We start from the raw sequence: 16,930 nt of genomic DNA on the forward strand, positions 1-16,930 counted from the left end.
CTTCCGTCCAGCAGGGGGCGATTTGCTCGTTGTGTTTACAGTAGGGCTGATGCTGATCCTGAGTCAGATCTCATAACATTTTAAACCCGTGACAGGCGCAAGTGGAGCTGATCCAGGACCAGCTGGGTTTGTTTTGGTTACAGGGACTGTCAAGTCGGGCGGGTGCTGCCCGCCCACTCCAATAGTGTCATGAAAAAAATCATCCCCGCCCCTCTGCCGTACCCCCGCGAACAAACCAAACAGACGGAAGGTAAAGTTACAATCAAAGCGGAGGAATTCTCGTCAAACCGAAAGCTGAGCGACTCCAGCGGGCTTCACAGCGAACAGAACCGGAATACGTCACGGAGAGCACGGAGCCTCATTCACACGGCGGGACATCCTGGAAAAGACGGAGAAATCTCAGGAGGATGTTCAGTTCCGAGGACTGGAGCTGAAAGTCGTTCCAGCAAGATGTGAGGCGCCCCGGCAGAGAGCGGAGACCGAGGCCGGCGGCAGGATGTTGGTCCGGAGCTCGGTGAGTGTTAGCCGGGTTAGCTCCGGGAACTGGGCTCGGTGTGTGGCGCTAAATTAAAACACGCATGGATTGATTTTAATCCGCAGTTCTGGCAGATTAAACTGTTCAGATGAACCATAGTCGCTTCTTCCGGTGTAGAAGTTAGCCTCTGGTTCGCAGAGTTAGCCCTTAAAGGGCCAGCTCACAGTTTCAAGGAACCTGGAAGTCCCTTCATTTCCTGTTAAAAAGCTAAAATATTACTGCGATTACATCTGGACCACCTTACTCGGTCCTATAAAATATACAAGACTTTCATTTAGTATGTGAAAAACTGAATTAAATATTCATAGCAATGACCCTTCACCTTTTAAAGCCCTAGAATAAGATGATCCATGTCTAAAGATTGATCTAAACTAGAATGTGTCACTTTACAAGCCAAAGCTTCACTAGTTTTGATATTTTTTAGACAGATCTCTAAAGTGGCTTGAAGAAGGAAAAACATCTCAATTCTCTGCTCATTTTGTCTTTTTTCTGAGATAAAATATAAATGTTTCCCAGAACAACGTTTGTTCTGAAGAAATTCTGTTTCTACAGTAAAGTGAACGTTTCACATATGTAGAAATGTTTCATAGAAGCTGACTGAAATATTTAATCCAGATTTTCTCTCGGATTATTGACTAGAGCTAATTTAATTTAATTCAGTTTTCCACCAGCTCTGAACCAGACACCAACTTCATTCTCCGGCTAATGATGACTCCGGATCTCCCGCCTCGAACCAGAACCATCAGCTGGTTCTGGTTCCTGCTGGACGAACCAGAACCATCAGCTGGTTCTGGTTCCTGCTGGACGAACCAGAACCATCAGCTGGTTCTGGTTCCTGCTGGACGAACCAGAACCATCAGCTGGTTCTGGTTCCTGCTGGACGAACCAGAACCATCAGCTGGTTCTGGTTCCTGCTGGACGAACCAGAACCATCAGCTTGTTCTGATTCTTGCTGGACGAACCTCTTTCAAACACAGCAGCAAAATAACCAAATAAACTCTTTAGTGCCTTTCTATAGAATAAATGTTGATGTTATTTTCAGATTAAATGGAATGAACTGTAATCTGGAGCTGCTGATGGGTGAAATGGTTTAAATGAGTTAAATTCATATTTTATTCTTGTTTTTAATATAAAATATGATCCATGATTGAAAAAGGACAGTTTGAACTGAAGAGGGAAAATAGACTGGTGCTGAAAGGTCAAAGGTCATCTCCATCATCATCATCATCATCTTCCAGAGAGGAAAACATCTGATGTCCCAGCAGATTCAGCCTGAGATCAGAGGTCACAGTGTGAAACTCGGAGAAATCACCAGAACTCCACAGGTCAAAGGTCATGACCCTGAACCAGATTGAAGGAGACATCTTCTTCTGTGGAATCAAGCTGAGGACGCGATGCGTTCCAGTTGTGGTCAGAAGTGGAGAAACCAATTCTGATTTTCTACTGGGAAACTGGGAGCGACTCCGACCTCCCAGTTAAAACGTCTAACTTCACGTTCCAACATGGCTGCTGCTCGCATCACCGGCAGGAAGACGTGGAGGAACAAGTTGGTTTCATCAGATCCACTGTTAGAAATGATAAACACGATGCAGAGCCTCCCAGCTGCAGGCGGATCAGATGTTCTGACCCAAGAGGAAACAGAGATCTGACAGAAACCCTGCTGCATTCTGGGAGTTCAGCACATCAGGGAGGAGGCTCAGTTTGACCTCTGACCTGATGAATGCAGACCCTGTGCTGCCGACAGCCAGCTGATCTCTGGTCATGTGATCCGGCTCAGTCTGCAGAGGAACAGCGCTGCTTTTATGCTCCACTTCCTGAAGCTAATGAGCCGTTAGCATCTGAGCGCTAACGGCTCATTAACTTCAACAGAAACGAGAACTTCCGGCCCGGTTCTGTTCAGACTGGTTCTGGCCTGCAGCACAAAGTTTCTGACCCGGTCCAGTTTAAACTGCAGCTGGGTCCTGGATCAGCATCGGTCCGGTCCGGTCCGGTCCGGTCCAGTAGGAAGCTGCTGCAGCTCAAACAGACCGAATCCGTCCTGCTTACCTAACACTACGGATTGGACCGGGCCGCTGCTGCAGAACTAGATCGGGACAGAACTGGAAGGTTTCCTGGTTCTGACCCAGAAGCTGTGGATTGACCCGGGTTCTGATTTAATATAATATCTTTATGTTTTATTACAAGCAGAATTTTCCTTATAATCATTTAAATAAGAGCAAATTCTGGAGAGTGAAATGTTTTCTGGATTATTTTTTTATTATTTTTAAACCGTTTCTTTTTGTGAGACATAAAGAAACTTTAGTCTCACAAACGGGTCAGATGAAGAACTGCTGGGCTCCGTCAGAACTTAACACATTAATACCATCTTTCATACAGGAACATAATGTCCACATGAAGTAAAACAAGAACTATTTTATTTTGAAAAGCTACATCCTGTCTTTCAGGACCTTACAGCTTTTATTTCCTGGGGCATTGATTTGTTCATTTGCTGGAGTAATTATTATTGATTTATTATTAACAAAATGTATTTATTCACTCTTTAATGAAACCTCTCCATGTAATAAACATATTAAACTGAAAATTCCCACTTTGCTCTGTCCTTAAACGCATCACCAGGAAACAGGTTAATGAATCAGTTCCTCCATTTCCTGTTTGGATCCGAGTTTGATCTGCTAGACCCAGAACCGGTTCTGACCCGGCTCTGACCGGGCTCTGACCGGGCTCTGGGTGGTTCTGACCCGGCTCTGAGTGGTTCTGACCCGGTTCTGGGTGGTTTTGACCCGGCTCTGAGTGGTTCTGACCCGGCTCTGAGTGGTTCTGACCCGGCTCTGAGTGGTTCTGACCCGGCTCTGAGTGGTTCTGACCCGGTTCTGGGTGGTTTTGACCCGGCTCTGAGTGGTTCTGACCCGGTTCTGGTCTCTCCTCAGTTGAAGCGGACCCGGGCCAGGGTGACCCATGCGGTGGTGGTGATCTTCCTGGAGTTCTTCGCCTGGGGCCTGCTGACCACGCCCATGCTGAAGGTGAGAGCCGGGTCGGCGGTTCTGTTCGGTTCAGACAGAACCGGGACCGGGCTTCGGGTCGGCTGACTTCTTGTGGTCCGGTTCTCCAGGTTCTCCATGAGACGTTCCCTCAGCACACCTTCCTGATGAACGGCCTGGTGCACGGCGTCAAGGTGAGGGGGCGGGGCTTAATCACCACAGGAAGTAGAATCATGCAGCACTTCCTCCTCCCTGCAGACCCGACTTTCCCTCCCAGAACCATCCGTCTGGTTCCGACCCGCCTGACCAGATTAAATCTGAAGCGATGTTGGATTCTCCACAAATTACAGAAGTTATTAAAATAACTTGAAAAAAATGATTCAAATCAGAAACTTTGGTGTGGATAGAAATGGAACGCGCTCTGCGTCCCGTTTGTTACCACTGGGTTTCACATCACTGTCCGGGCCGGGTCGGAACCGGCCGGACCCGGTCTCTAACGGCCGTCTCTCTGTCCTCAGGGCTTCCTGTCCTTCCTGTCGGCTCCTCTGATTGGTGCTCTGTCAGACACCTGGGGCAGGAAGTCCTTCCTCCTCATCACCGTCTTCTTCACCTGCGCCCCGATCCCCTTCATGAGGATCAGCCCCTGGTGAGTCCGGTTCTGGTTCCGAGTCCGACTCAAAGTTTCTGGATCAGAACCAATGATTATAAATGTCGGGATGTTTGAGCTGCGGATCGGATCCCGTCCCGGTTCTGAAGTTTCTCAGGTTCTGATGAAGCAGAAATTTCCAATGTGGAACCCGGGCGGGTTCCGGTTCTGAGGTTCTGCCGGGTTTAACCGTCACATGTTCCTCGTGAGCGGGTGCAGGCCTCTGGCTCCCCCTGCTGGGCCAGAGGTCAAAGGTCAGCTCCCTCCAGGTGTCTGTTTGTACAAACTGAAGTTGAATTTGGACTTTTTGTCCTGTTAGTCCCCAGAAGTTCGTCTGGTACTGAATGGATCTGAGGAACCAGCAGCCGTTCCAGTTCTGACCCGGTTCAGCAGAACAGAACCGGCTCTTTGGGTTCTGAAGCAGCCGACCCGCTTTCAGGAAGCCGGTCAAAATAAATTAATTCAACGCATTAAATCAAAACAAAATCAATAATTTGCTTTGTTCATTTTTCTTCAATTTTTCTTCAACAAATTATTTTTAGTTCGTTTTATTTATTTTGGATATTTAAAATGTTTTCCACTTTTAAATGTTAGAATTAAAATTGTATTTCTCCATTACCATCATTTGACTCAACACTAGTTTCATAACATTCTTAATTGCAACAATTTCTGTGGCAATTCCACATCCATAAAAAGTTTAAGAATCAAAATGTGACAAACTTCCTGTTTTTTTCACTAAATCTGTTTTGGCTCCATGTTTTACTAACATGAACCGGTTCAACTAAAGACAAATTTATCACTTTTTTACAGAAATTCACGTCAAATCAACAAACCTGGCCTTTCTATTTCAGTCGCTGTCAGCTCCGACCTGCAGGTGGCAGTGTTTCCTACAGAACAACCGGTACATTACATGAGCCGAAATACCGCTGCAAATATTTCTGAAATCTATAAATCACACAAAACAAGAGAAAAAATCAGCTGAACTCAAAACGACTCAGAACCAGGTGGAACCGGGTCAGAGGTCATGTGAAAGCAGAGAGGTTCTGGTCCGGTTCTGGTCTCGGGTAAATCCTCCCTGATTCTGAGCTGGACTCTAGATGAAACTTCATTTCCTTCCATAAAGTTCTGCTCGATGCCGCAGACCCGACCCGGTTCGGTCTGACCCGGTTCGGTCTCTCCAGGTGGTACTTTGCTCTGATCTCCGTGTCGGGGACGTTCGCCGTGACGTTCTCCGTGATCTTCGCCTACGTCGCCGACGTCACCGAGGAGCACGAGCGGAGCACCGCCTACGGCCTGGTAAGGACCAATCAGAACGCTGCGCAGGCTGCTGATGTCACAGAGCAGAAACATTGTTCTTATTATCAGGTCCATCAGCACATTAGTAACGTGATGAACTAAACAGAACCAGCGGATCGGATGTCTTTAGGACCAGCTGGTAGTTTGTAGAAATGCTGAATCCTGATTGGATCGATGACTCTAAAGGACACGGTGGTTAGCAATGCTAACCAAAATGCTACCTGCGCTAACTCACTGATCATAAACATCAGTTCTGCGAGCGCTAAAGCGCTATGCTAACACAATATTTAGCAGAAGCTAAATGAGACTCGGAACCGGTTCCACCGATCATTTATCGTTCTGATCGGGTTCCAGTCGTGCCTGTTCCGGCCCGGATCAGAGCCGGTTCTGTAGAACCGGATCACTTGACCTCTGCCTCCTCCCAGGTGTCAGCGACCTTCGCCGCCAGCCTGGTGACGAGCCCGGCCATCGGCGCCTACCTGTCCAGTCGTTATGGGGACAGCCTGGTGGTGCTGGTCGCCACGGTCATCGCGGTGACGGACATCGCCTTCGTGTTCTTCGTGGTTCCCGAGTCGCTGCCGGACAAGATGAGGCTGTCGTCGTTGGGGTTCCCCATCTCCTGGGAGCAGGCCGACCCGTTCGCCGTGAGTCAGTCGGACCGGCAGCAGAACCGGAACCAGCAGCGGATGCTCTGATTGGTTGTTTGGGTTTCAGTCACTGCGACGCGTCGGGAAGGATTCCACGGTTCTGCTGATCTGTGTCACCGTCTTCCTGTCCTACCTGCCTGAAGCCGGACAGTACTCCAGCTTCTTCCTCTACCTGAAGCAGGTAGAGGAAGACACACGCACACACACACCCCAACACACACACACACAAACACACACACACACACCTGGGTCATCCTGGACCTTCAGAATGACTTGTATTTCCTCTCATCTCCTCCAGGTGATACATTTCTCCCCTGAAGCCATTGCTGCCTTCATCGCCATGGTGGGAATCCTCTCTATCGTTGCTCAGGTTCGATGGACTTGGTCTGTTTGTGAAATTCTCAAAACAAGTTCAATCGTTTCCCTAAAGCTAAATTTATCTCCTCTTTCTCCTGACAACTAGAAACAACCAATCAGAGCCAAGGGGCGGGTCTTTGTGCTGTCAGCACAGCCTGTTGTTAATGCTAGTGCTATGAAGCATAGCCTGTTGTGGGTGCTAATTTTGGCTAGCATAAAGTGTTGTGAATGCTAATGTAATAAATTTAGTTGATTTCTCATATGTAATGCAACAAATTAACGGTGAACAAACCTAAATATAAATATTAAAGAAAACAACGTGAAACCTGCAGTGCACTGAGACTGTCTTCATCCTCGGCCTGCGTTAGCGTAGCAGTAGCTAGCACATAGTCATCATGAAAACAAACATGGAGCCGCCAAAATGGCTGTCTGTTCAGACGGCCACTTCCTGTTTCAGTCAGATTAAATACATTTATTTCTAAATGAAGGAGCTGCTGCAGAAACTCACATCTATCGTTGAAAAGAATCAGATCGTTCCTGAACATGGTTCCTCCAGGTGTCTGCAGCAGCTGTCTCTGTGACCTCTGACCCCTGACCTGTCCCCTCAGACCCTTCTGCTCAGCGTTCTGATGCGAACCATCGGGAAGAAGAACACGGTTCTGTTGGGTCTGGGCTTCCAGCTGCTGCAGCTGGGCTGGTACGCCTTCGGGTCCGAGCCATGGTGAGTCTCTGGTTCTGTTCCCGGTTCTGCTTCTGGTTCTGGTTCTGAGTCGGGTCGGGTCGGTTCTGTCCCTGCAGGATGATGTGGGCAGCAGGAACCGTCGCCGCCTTGTCCTCCATCACTTTCCCAGCAGTCTCTGCTCTCGTGTCGCACAACGCCTCCGCCGACCAGCAGGGTGAGCCAATCAGGAACAGCGTCACGTTACAGCAGCCAATCAGCTGCAGCCTGACTGTGTGTGTGTGTGTGTGTGTGTGTGTAGGTGTGGTCCAGGGGATGATCACGGGGATCCGGGGTCTCTGTAACGGTTTGGGTCCGGCTCTCTATGGATTCATCTTCTTCCTGTTCAACGTGGAGCTGAGCGACGTTCCGGCAGCCGCAGGAACGCCGGACACGCAGGTAACGTCCACCAAGACGCGCCCAGCGGGACGCGCCCAGTGGGACGCGCCCACCGGGACGCGCCCAGCGGGACGTGCCCGCCGGGACGCGCCCACCGGGACGCGCCCGCCGGGACGCGCCCACCGGGACGCCCCCACATTCAAACATTACAATAGATAGAAATTTTAGATAAAATGAACGTTTTGATTTATAGCTAAAAATCAGGTTTTATTGAATCATAAGTCAAAGGTTAAAGGTGACCAGAGGTTAAAGGTCACCGTTTCCTCCTGTCTCCCACAGCGTGCCGTCATCCCGGGCCCTCCCTTCCTGTTCGGGGCGTGCGCGGTCGTCGTCGCCATGATTGTCGCGGTTTTCATCCCGGAGAACCTTCGCCCCGCCGGCGGTCCGGCCGCCGCCGCCAAACCCGCACACGCTCAGAACGGCGGCGCGGCGCTGGCCACGCCCACCAGCGACACTGAGGACATCGAGCCGCTCCTGCAGGACAGCAGCATGTGAGCGGGCGGCGGCCAATCACAGATGGCGTTCATAAGCTCCTCTCTCCTGATTGGCTGAGACCAAAGGGCTGGGGGGGAACAGCGCCCCCTCTGGACTCCACCAGCAGGTGAACTGACTCACCTGTTGGAGTTTCTCTGCTTCCTGATGCACCTGCTGGCTCCGCCCCCACTCCGTTACCACAGAAACGTCCAGGGGAATCTGTGTCATGGCAACGGGTTCTGGACTCGGGTCAAACCTCAGAACCTCGCCTGGTTCTGGAGGTTCTGTTTGACCTTTGACCTGTCAGAACCGGAGCCTAGTCCGGCTGGGATCCGTGGAACAGTTTCACCAAACATCTGGACTGTTTTCTGGAGTCCGGTTCCTGGTTCCTCCTGCAGCGTCACAGCGACTCCAGTCTATCAGAACCGGGCGGCCGGTCCGGTGCGTCTGGCTGACCCGGTACCTCCAGAACCAGGCAGCTGTTGTCCAGATGTCTCTGCTGCGCTTTAGTGCCTCTAACCGACCCGGTTTCTACCAACCGGGTTTTTTCAGAACTTTGTGACGATATTAATAAAGATGTTTGAACCGAGCCTTCGGGTTTTGCACGTTTCCATCAGGTTTCCAGGTTCGGATCAGAACCAGAAAGACCGGGTCAGAACTGAATCAGAGCCATTAATTTAAATGATAAAATGTCTATTTATTTAAGGTGAGAAAACCAAATGAAAATAAAATTAAAAACATTTATCGGGTATCGCCCAGCGCTTAGCCCCGCCCCAGCGCTTAGCCCCGCCCCCTGAAGGGCGTGGCTAGTGTTCGCATCATTAGCCTTTTCTTTGTTTCCTTCAGAAGATGGATTAGCTGCATATCTGGTCATTTTTTAAAGACAAAATGGAAACAGCAACGAATCCACTTCTGTTTTATTTTGAAGAGATTTCACTAAAATTACAATAAAATGATTTTTAGTGTAATTTTTTCTCCAGTTGAAACTTTTCCCGTTCAATTCAGAGTGAAGTCAGTCACACCGCAGTTGTTGAACATAATCAGCAGATTTTATTAAAGCTTCTAAAAATCCAGAAGGTTTAGAAAAACAAAACACGGAAACATTTCCTGGAATCTAAAATCATGTTGGAATAAAATCAGAACTTCTGGAAAAAACAAACATATCATAAAAACTAAAATCATGTTGATGCGTTAAAACATTTCAATTAATCAAATGTATAAAATATTTCTGTAATTCAGAATTTAGTTTGGTCACAACTTCAGCTACAGATTTAAATCAAAACACAAACCATCAGCCTGAGGAGGTCAAAGGTCAACCAGGAAGAGAGGTTTTATTTTCTACATTTTTAAAACTATTCAGGAAATTATTTTAAAACGGAAAGAGGAATATTCAGAATTAGTTTTCTGTAAACTTTATTTCTATCAGTGTTTTATTAAATTTGTTCATTTTCATCTGTTTTTAAATTAGGATAATTAGAAATTTGTAACTACAGTCCTATTTACAGAAAAGTAAAATATTATTCATGTATCACAGAATATTTACTGAAATTTAAAATCCTTGTTGATTCTGCGGAAAATTAGTTTAGATTTAATTTTGACAAATTTTAATCTGCAGATGATCCGGATTAAATTTTACACTTTTGCTTTAATCTGATTTTCACAACGATGTTTTAAACCAGACTAAAAAATCAGCAAGAAAAAATTCAATGGTAAAACATAAATGAAGTCGTAATATGAATAAAGTCCGACTTTTAATTCTCATTATTCAGGTTTTATTGTTTTGCTGCCGTTTAATTTTATGATTTTATTCTAATTATTTCCTCAGTCTGTTAAAAGATGGAGACGTTTTAAAATCTGGAATTTAAACTGAAATAAAAACCAGAAGCTTCTGGGCGACTTGACGTTCAAACCCTCCAGAACCATCAGAACCAGGATCTGGACCTGGTCCAGATTCTGGTTCTGAGCCGACTGGACTCTGCAGAACGGTTCCGGCTCCGGCTCCGGTTCCGGTTCCGGTTCCGGTCCGTCACAGCAGGCATGAGATGGAGACCTTGGTGGTGGAGAACGGGACGGAGTCTGATTTGGGACAAACAGAGTTAGCGGTTAGCAGCATTAGCGGTTAGCATCGGGCCGGCGACCTTGGACTGACCTCTGTCCTTCAGCGTGCCGATGTAGGCCTCCATGAACTCCTTCTCACTGCCGTCCTTCACCTCCCTCCTCTTCCTCTCGGGGTTGTCATAGAGGCGGATGAACCTGCAGGGGACACAGGCGCCGGTCGGTCCGACGCTTCACGGCTTCGTCCAAATGTTGGGATCTTACTTGATGGTCGGGTCGTTGCAGAGTGAGGTCGGGACGCAGGTCAAAGCGTCGCCGCTGGCAACCACCATCCTCAGACTGGAAATGTTGGTGAGACAAACTGGGAGGTAAGAGAGACGGTTGCTGTGGACGAAGAGGGTGGAGAGCTGCTGCAGCCTGAACACAGAAAGAAAGGACACCCCACTGACCCAACACAGAAAGAAAGGACACCCCACTGACCCAACAGGAAGAGGAAAGGACAGCTTGGTTCTAATGAACCGATCAGAACCGGTCCGGTCCCAGCAGGCGGCGCCAGCAGCAGATACCTGTCCATGTCCTGCGGCAGGTCGCTCAGCTGGTTGTTGCTCAGGTCCAGCAGCTGCAGGCGGCTCATCCTCAGGGCGCAGACGGGGATGGAGGCGAACCGGTTCTCCGAGATGTCCAGGTGGACCAGCTGCTTCAGGCTGCTGAGCTGCGGGCAGAAAACACCGTGAGGGACGGTTCCGACCCGGTCCGGAGACCCGCGGCCTCACCTCGAAGGGCAGTTCGCTCAGGCTCAGGTTTCCGGCCAGTTCCAGACGCTCCAGCTTCTCGCAGTCTCCGAGCTCCGGAGGAACTCTGGACAGCCGGTTGTAGCTGACGTTCAGCCTGCGGAGCGCCGCCAGCTTCCCTGGTGGAGACAGCAGACGGGAAACGGAGACGGAGTTTAGGCGGAAACACCCACCGTCCCGCTGACGAGGAGCAAACGGACGATGAAGCCTTGTAGAAGTCGGGTCAGATTCTGGCCCGGTTCCGCTCACCGATCTGAGGCGGTAGATCCGTGATGAGGTTTCTGGGAATCTCGAGGACGGTGAGCTGCGTGAACAGAGCCAGGAAGTCGGGCAGCTGGCGGATCCGAGTCCGTCTGACGTGCCACTCCTGCAGGTAGGTGGTCCACTGCAGCTCCCGGGAAAGTCCTGCAGAACGGTTCCCTCAAACATCACAGAGCGCGTTCCCTTACCCTGGGAATGTGGGAACTCACCAGCCAACGATCTCCTTCCAGCTGGAAGATCAGATCCTTCGCATCCGGATGATCCTCCTGCTGCTGGACGTCTAACGGGGAGAGAAACACGTTTCCTTAATGTCTGACTGAAAACCAGACTAGAGTTTGCTAAAGCCGTCGGGATGTTTGCTGAATCATGAGAAACGTTTTTCAGCGACCGCCTCGCTCCGGGACGAAGAGACGCCATGATGTCCTCTGGTCTGAAGACAAGTTGATCCGGCCTGAGAGATTCCAAGTTCCTCTGGCAGCAGGTCGGGTCCATCAGAACCAAAACTACTCAATACCAGAACCGTTGTTACGGTCTACTCCTACACCACCTGGTTCTGAGCTCGAGTGAATATCCGCCGTTATGCTGATGATACTCATGTTGGGTCATAATTATTAACTCCCTGATGAAACCACAGAAAACTCACAATACCACGGAAACGACCAAAATAAGTTCATATTTGGGTTTCTTCCAAAAGAACAAAGATCAAATCTCCACAGATTACACTCAGTACCGTGTTCTGGGTTTGGATCGGTTGTACCTGTCTTCTGGTTGTACCTGTGTTCAGGTTGTACCTGTCTTCTGGTTGTACCTGTGTTCTGGTTGTACCTGTGTTCTGGTTGTACCTGTCTTCTGGTTGTACCTGTGTTCAGGTTGTACCTGTCTTCTGGTTGTACCTGTGTTCAGGTTGTACCTGTCTTCTGGTTGTACCTGTGTTCTGGTTGTACCTGTGTTTGGGTTTTTACCCATGCTACCTGGGTTCCGGTCCAGGTGTGCTCCGTGCGGCTCCGTCAGCAGGGATCTCTCCAGGTAGTGGTGCAGCTGCTGCAGCTCTTTGGCCTTCATGCTCTTGCAGTAGATGCGGTACTGCCACTGCTGATCGATCCTGCGCAGACAGGAAACAGTTCCGCGTGTTAATGAGCGAACAGCGACGGGACGTTTCTGCGGGCAGCTCGCTGATTGGGTTGCTGTCTGGATATTTGACCTTTCTGCTCCGACCTGCTGCTATAAATGCCTCTCAGTGTTCATGTTGCTAAAAGCAGCTTCTGCTCTCAGAGGTTTCCTCCATCAGCTGTGTGTGACTCAGCCTCAGAGAACAGATCCATGGACTGGATGCTGCTGTTGGTCAGAGTTCACAAACTGCTCATCATGTTAATTAGGTCATTTCCTGTCATATGTTCGTCTCTTCCGGCTGTTTCTGGAATATTTAGCTGCTGGAAAAGCAGGAACGTCGTATTTAAAACTCTGAAGTGGATCTTGTTTTGGGATTGAAGCTGTAAAACGCCGCCCCCTGCAGGCCGCCCCCTGCAGGCCGCCCCCTGCAGGCCGCCCCCTGCAGGCCGCCCCCTGCAGGCCGCCCCCTGCAGGCCGCCCCCTGCAGGCCGCCCCCTGCAGGCCGCCCCCTGCAGGCCGCCCCCTGCAGGCCAGGCTGTGAACGGGAACGCCGCTCTGATGAAACTGACCTGGCGAGGGCGCTGTTCTCCACCCTCTCCTGCTCCTTCTTCTGCCTGGTTCTGTACTTCTTCACTCGGACCTCCCAGATTCCTCGGACCGCAGACAGATCGTACACCGGAACGTCGAACTTCCTGTTCGGACCCATCGGTTCTGCCGGGTTTGGACCAGAAAAACACACAAAAACTTCCTGAGTTATTTATGAATATTTGTTCAAACTGAGTTATTTCAGTCTGTGCTGCAGCGCCACCCAGAGGCTGAAAAGTGTTTTACATCAGAATTGAACTAAAGCTGGAAGTCAACAGTTTGATGAGAAACAAAATATCAATTTTTTCTGTCAGAATTTTTAGCCTGAAATGGTTTTACAGATTATAAAACTGTTGAAGCCCAGATTATCATGGATTAACTCGTTTCTCTATCTCCTGTAATTTAACCCAGAAGTTTGCAACGTTCTGCCTGCGGATGGAAAAATCAAACTTTTCCAGGTGACTCAGATTGACAAACAGATCAAATAACAAAACATTAAATAACTTCACATTAAAGCTCCAACATAAAAGTACAAATAAAAAATGGAAACAGGTCAGCCGCAGCAGCTCCACAATATTTTCCAGTTTGCTCCACAATATTTTCCAGTTTGCTTGTTGGAGGAACTTTAAGGAATATTTAAATTTCTTAAATTACTTTTGGAGCTAAAAGCTGAAAAACCAGAGGTTTTATTAATATCTGGGTTTACTGACAGCAGCTTGGAGTAACGATACAGATCCGCCTAAAAATGTGTTTGTTTTAAACAGTTTAACAGTCGGCACGTTGGCATTTTCCTCCATTTAATCTTTATTTTTTAATAATAATTAAAACATAAATGTCCTGTAATGAACTGGACAGATAGAAAAGTTTCAGGAACACAGAATCGTTTTAAAGGCTGATTTCATCTCCAGCTGTTTGATGTTAAATTGATGGATATTAAAATGTAAACGGTTCCTCTGAACTAAACAGCTGGAGATTAAAATAATAAAATTAACCGATCTCACAGAGCAAACCCGGTCTGGGCCGGATGAGGCCCGTGTGCGGCCAGAACCGGGCCAGGCCTGGACCAGATGAGGACACACCAACTGGCCCGGAAACCGTTTCAGCTCTGGAGAACCAGAACCGGGTCACTGGAGGCCAGAGGCCGGTTCTGTCCCAAACAACTTAATGTTTGGAATATCAATAAAAACTATAACTAACGATATCAACACTATTCTTTATTACAACGTTCTAATTTCAGACATAAACATTAAAGACTCTGTTTCATCTCCACGGCCATGCTGCTCTGGTTGTCATGGCAACTGATCAATAGGATTCTCCTCTGAGCTTCAATAAAGAGAATAAATAAACTTATTGATCAGTATTGATCCGCTTTGTCAGAAATGTTATTTCAACCTAAACAATACAGAACATCTGGAATCAATCTGGACAACAGCTAAAGACTAACAGCTGAAGGCTAACGGCTTGATGCTATCAGCTCAATGCTAATGGCTCAATGCTAACAGCTCAATGCTAACATCTAAGTTTAATGGTAAATAATATTCACAGTAACAGTTAAAAAGGACATTTTAAGAACTAGATAAAATATTTCCAACTGTTGAATAAGTAAAACCTACAGGTGGTGGGAAAATGCAGCTAATAGATTAAAATGAATCATTTATTTGTGCTAAAAAAACAAAAAAGACTTAAGGACTGAGTTCAGTTCATGAGTCCGTTACTATGGAGACGGCGCTGCAGTTTGTCATGTCCGCCACCAGGGGGTGACGGCGGCCATTTCCATTCTAAATGTTCTTATATTTAGAGATTTAAAACTAAAACATTTTACATTCAATAAACATATAAAATCCAGGTAGACAAAACAACGGCTAGCGTAACAAGTTAAACCATTATGATGTTGATTCTAATTTCTCTCATGTCTTTTTTAAATTGAACTTTAAGAACTGATTTCCTGAAATGACTTATGAGAAAATAAATTGTCACTTGACACATGGTGACATAACCGCTTCCCTAACTGGCCTGTATTTGGCAAGGACAGATCTGGTCCAGGTGTGGCGTACCATCACCGGTCCAGGTGTGGCGTACCATCACCGGTCCAGGTGTGTCCCGCCTCATATGAACCATCATTACCAGATCTGGACCTAGTGCCAGCAGAATACCAGATCCGGGTCGGGTCGGTCTGCTATGTGGACAGATTTTAAATCTCTGAATCCTTGTAGAATTTGATCTTTTTAACTATTATAATTAATTTAAAATAATTTCAGCTGAAATGTTCAGTTTTAACACAAACATATTTGATCTGTTTGACAGATTTTATGCAGATCAATAAATCTTCGTTCTGCTCATTGATAATAACATACTGCCAATTTTAGCTACAAGAAACATTTTGGTTTTTGAAAATCTACAAACTGTAAAAGTCAGAAAATCCAACAAACGATCAGATCGGGTCGTAGTCCTGGTTCCGACCCAGAATCCGACCTGTGGTTCCTACCTGAGGCTCAGCGTCCGTCCTGTTTACTGACCCAGAGTGTGTGTGACCCACCAAGCTATTTTTACCAGTGTGAGTGTGTGTCACATGACACCGAGGCCCGGTGCTCCTCACACACACAGAGGCGTTCCTTCAGAACCAGAACCAGAACCCCACCGTTCAGTGGATGTTTTATATTTACTGGTTGATTCACCGACTGTCAGACAGAAACTTTCTTCAGACGGTTCATGGTTGGAGGTCAGGGATGTCCAACGTGCGGCCCGGGGGCCATTTACGGCCCTCTGAAGGATTTTGTGCGGCCGCCCTGACCTCAGGCCTGATACACAAGTTGCTGCAGATGGATCATTTTTCATTTTAAAATCACTTGGTCTTTAAAAACCTGAGGTTCAAAAATTGACTCCCAATGATTAGCGATGTTTCTGCTTTCGTCTTCGCTGTGGAGCAAAACATCGATCCGCTTTTACTCAAACTTTTCACTCCGTTAGATTCTTTAGAAATAAGAATCTTTCTTTTGGTTGTTTTTGGAGGTTTTGCTCTGGGAAAGACTCGGGGCCTTTGAGCAACAAACGCACAAAGAAACTTTCAGAATGTTTTTCATTCACTGCTCAATAGTTATTACTTTTATTTAGCATAAATGCTAACTCTGACCTCCTGATTGGATGACGGATGCAGTGGAAAATTGTTGCATCAGATCATTTATTATGAATTTATTGCCAGATTTTTTTTTTTTTATCACAATCCTCTGTTGATTTTCAGAAAATGAAATATTTTATATTCATCACGTCTTATTTTATCCCCACAGTTCTTGCTAGCTAAGCTAGCTTTGACTTGCAGCCAATCAGAAAATGAGGATCAGAAGTATCATTTAGATTATTTATTTGAACTTTCTCTTCATATTAAAAAAAAAATAACAGAAAACAATCATTCTGGTGAAAGACTTCAAAATATTATGAAATACTTTTTAAATTGTTGTATTTTTCCTGAATTAAAAAGTTTAAAAACAAAATATTACTAACTAAATGAAATGAAACAAAGTATTAAACACATAAATCATAAAATGATTGAATGGATATTCAGACCTGAACATTTCCTGAGTTTCTGCTGCATGTGGCGCCACCTGGTGGAAACTGATGCTCCACTGGACAGTAAGATAATTATAATCCAGGTGATTCAGATTAGCTGAGCTGATGCTGAACTGTCAGATAAAAAATAAATAAATAAAAAAGTCCTCATGAAAACCAAACAGTCTTCCATCATAGAGCAGCAGAGACGCCGTTTCTGCTGCCGGACCTGAAAAACTTCCACAGGATGAAAGTTTGATGAGTCATCAGGACATTTCTGCTGCATCCTGGTTAAAGACGTAAAGAGCTGGTGGTGATTTATGTGGAGCTTCTGATGATCCATCGGGTCCGAACACACAGAACCAGCCTCCTCAGAAAGACTTATGGACCTGCTGAAGCAGAGAGGAGGGACAGGACTGTCCTCACTGGGTGGTGCAGTTTGATATGTGGGCTCTAGATCTATAGCTCTAGGTCTGTAGCTCTAGATCTGTAGCTGTAGATCTGTAGCTCTAGATCTGTAGCTCTAGATCTAAAG

General features: G+C 47.0%; 2 protein-coding genes across 4 annotated transcripts; one reads left to right on the plus strand and one right to left on the minus strand.

Moving 5' to 3' along the window:
- The first annotated feature begins 228 nt into the window (after positions 1 to 228).
- Positions 229 to 8,639, plus strand: mfsd14bb (major facilitator superfamily domain containing 14Bb). The gene is made up of 12 exons (XM_055039210.1): positions 229 to 514; positions 3,463 to 3,555; positions 3,645 to 3,707; positions 4,032 to 4,159; positions 5,341 to 5,455; positions 5,881 to 6,099; positions 6,170 to 6,283; positions 6,401 to 6,472; positions 7,068 to 7,180; positions 7,258 to 7,355; positions 7,440 to 7,576; positions 7,856 to 8,639. Exons 1-12 carry the CDS (start codon positions 497 to 499, stop codon positions 8,069 to 8,071), a joined length of 1,386 nt encoding a protein of 461 aa, XP_054895185.1. The 5' UTR covers positions 229 to 496; the 3' UTR covers positions 8,072 to 8,639.
- A 400-nt stretch (positions 8,640 to 9,039) lies between these two features.
- On the minus strand, positions 9,040 to 15,318 carry lrrc2 (leucine rich repeat containing 2). Of its 3 annotated transcripts, XM_055039214.1 has the most exons (9): positions 12,837 to 12,978; positions 12,102 to 12,259; positions 11,363 to 11,437; positions 11,146 to 11,301; positions 10,879 to 11,015; positions 10,672 to 10,817; positions 10,370 to 10,522; positions 10,200 to 10,303; positions 9,056 to 10,126 (listed from the first exon to the last, which is right to left on the minus strand). In XM_055039214.1, the coding sequence occupies exons 1-9, from the start codon at positions 12,971 to 12,973 to the stop codon at positions 10,077 to 10,079; spliced, it is 1,116 nt and encodes a 371-aa protein (XP_054895189.1). In that variant the 5' UTR covers positions 12,974 to 12,978; the 3' UTR covers positions 9,056 to 10,076. The 3 variants fall into 3 exon arrangements, with proteins under 3 accessions (XP_054895188.1, XP_054895187.1, XP_054895189.1); XM_055039212.1 differs by adding an exon at positions 14,466 to 15,318 and having other exon boundaries at positions 9,044 to 10,126; positions 10,879 to 11,437; positions 12,129 to 12,259; XM_055039213.1 differs by lacking the exons at positions 12,102 to 12,259; positions 12,837 to 12,978 and having other exon boundaries at positions 9,040 to 10,126; positions 10,879 to 11,936.
- Between the last annotated feature and the right edge of the window lie 1,612 nt (positions 15,319 to 16,930).

This window comes from Poeciliopsis prolifica, unplaced genomic scaffold (assembly GCF_027474105.1).
Source record: "Poeciliopsis prolifica strain line A6 unplaced genomic scaffold, Auburn_PproV2 SCAFFOLD014, whole genome shotgun sequence".
NCBI classification, from domain to species: Eukaryota; Metazoa; Chordata; class Actinopteri; order Cyprinodontiformes; family Poeciliidae; genus Poeciliopsis; species Poeciliopsis prolifica.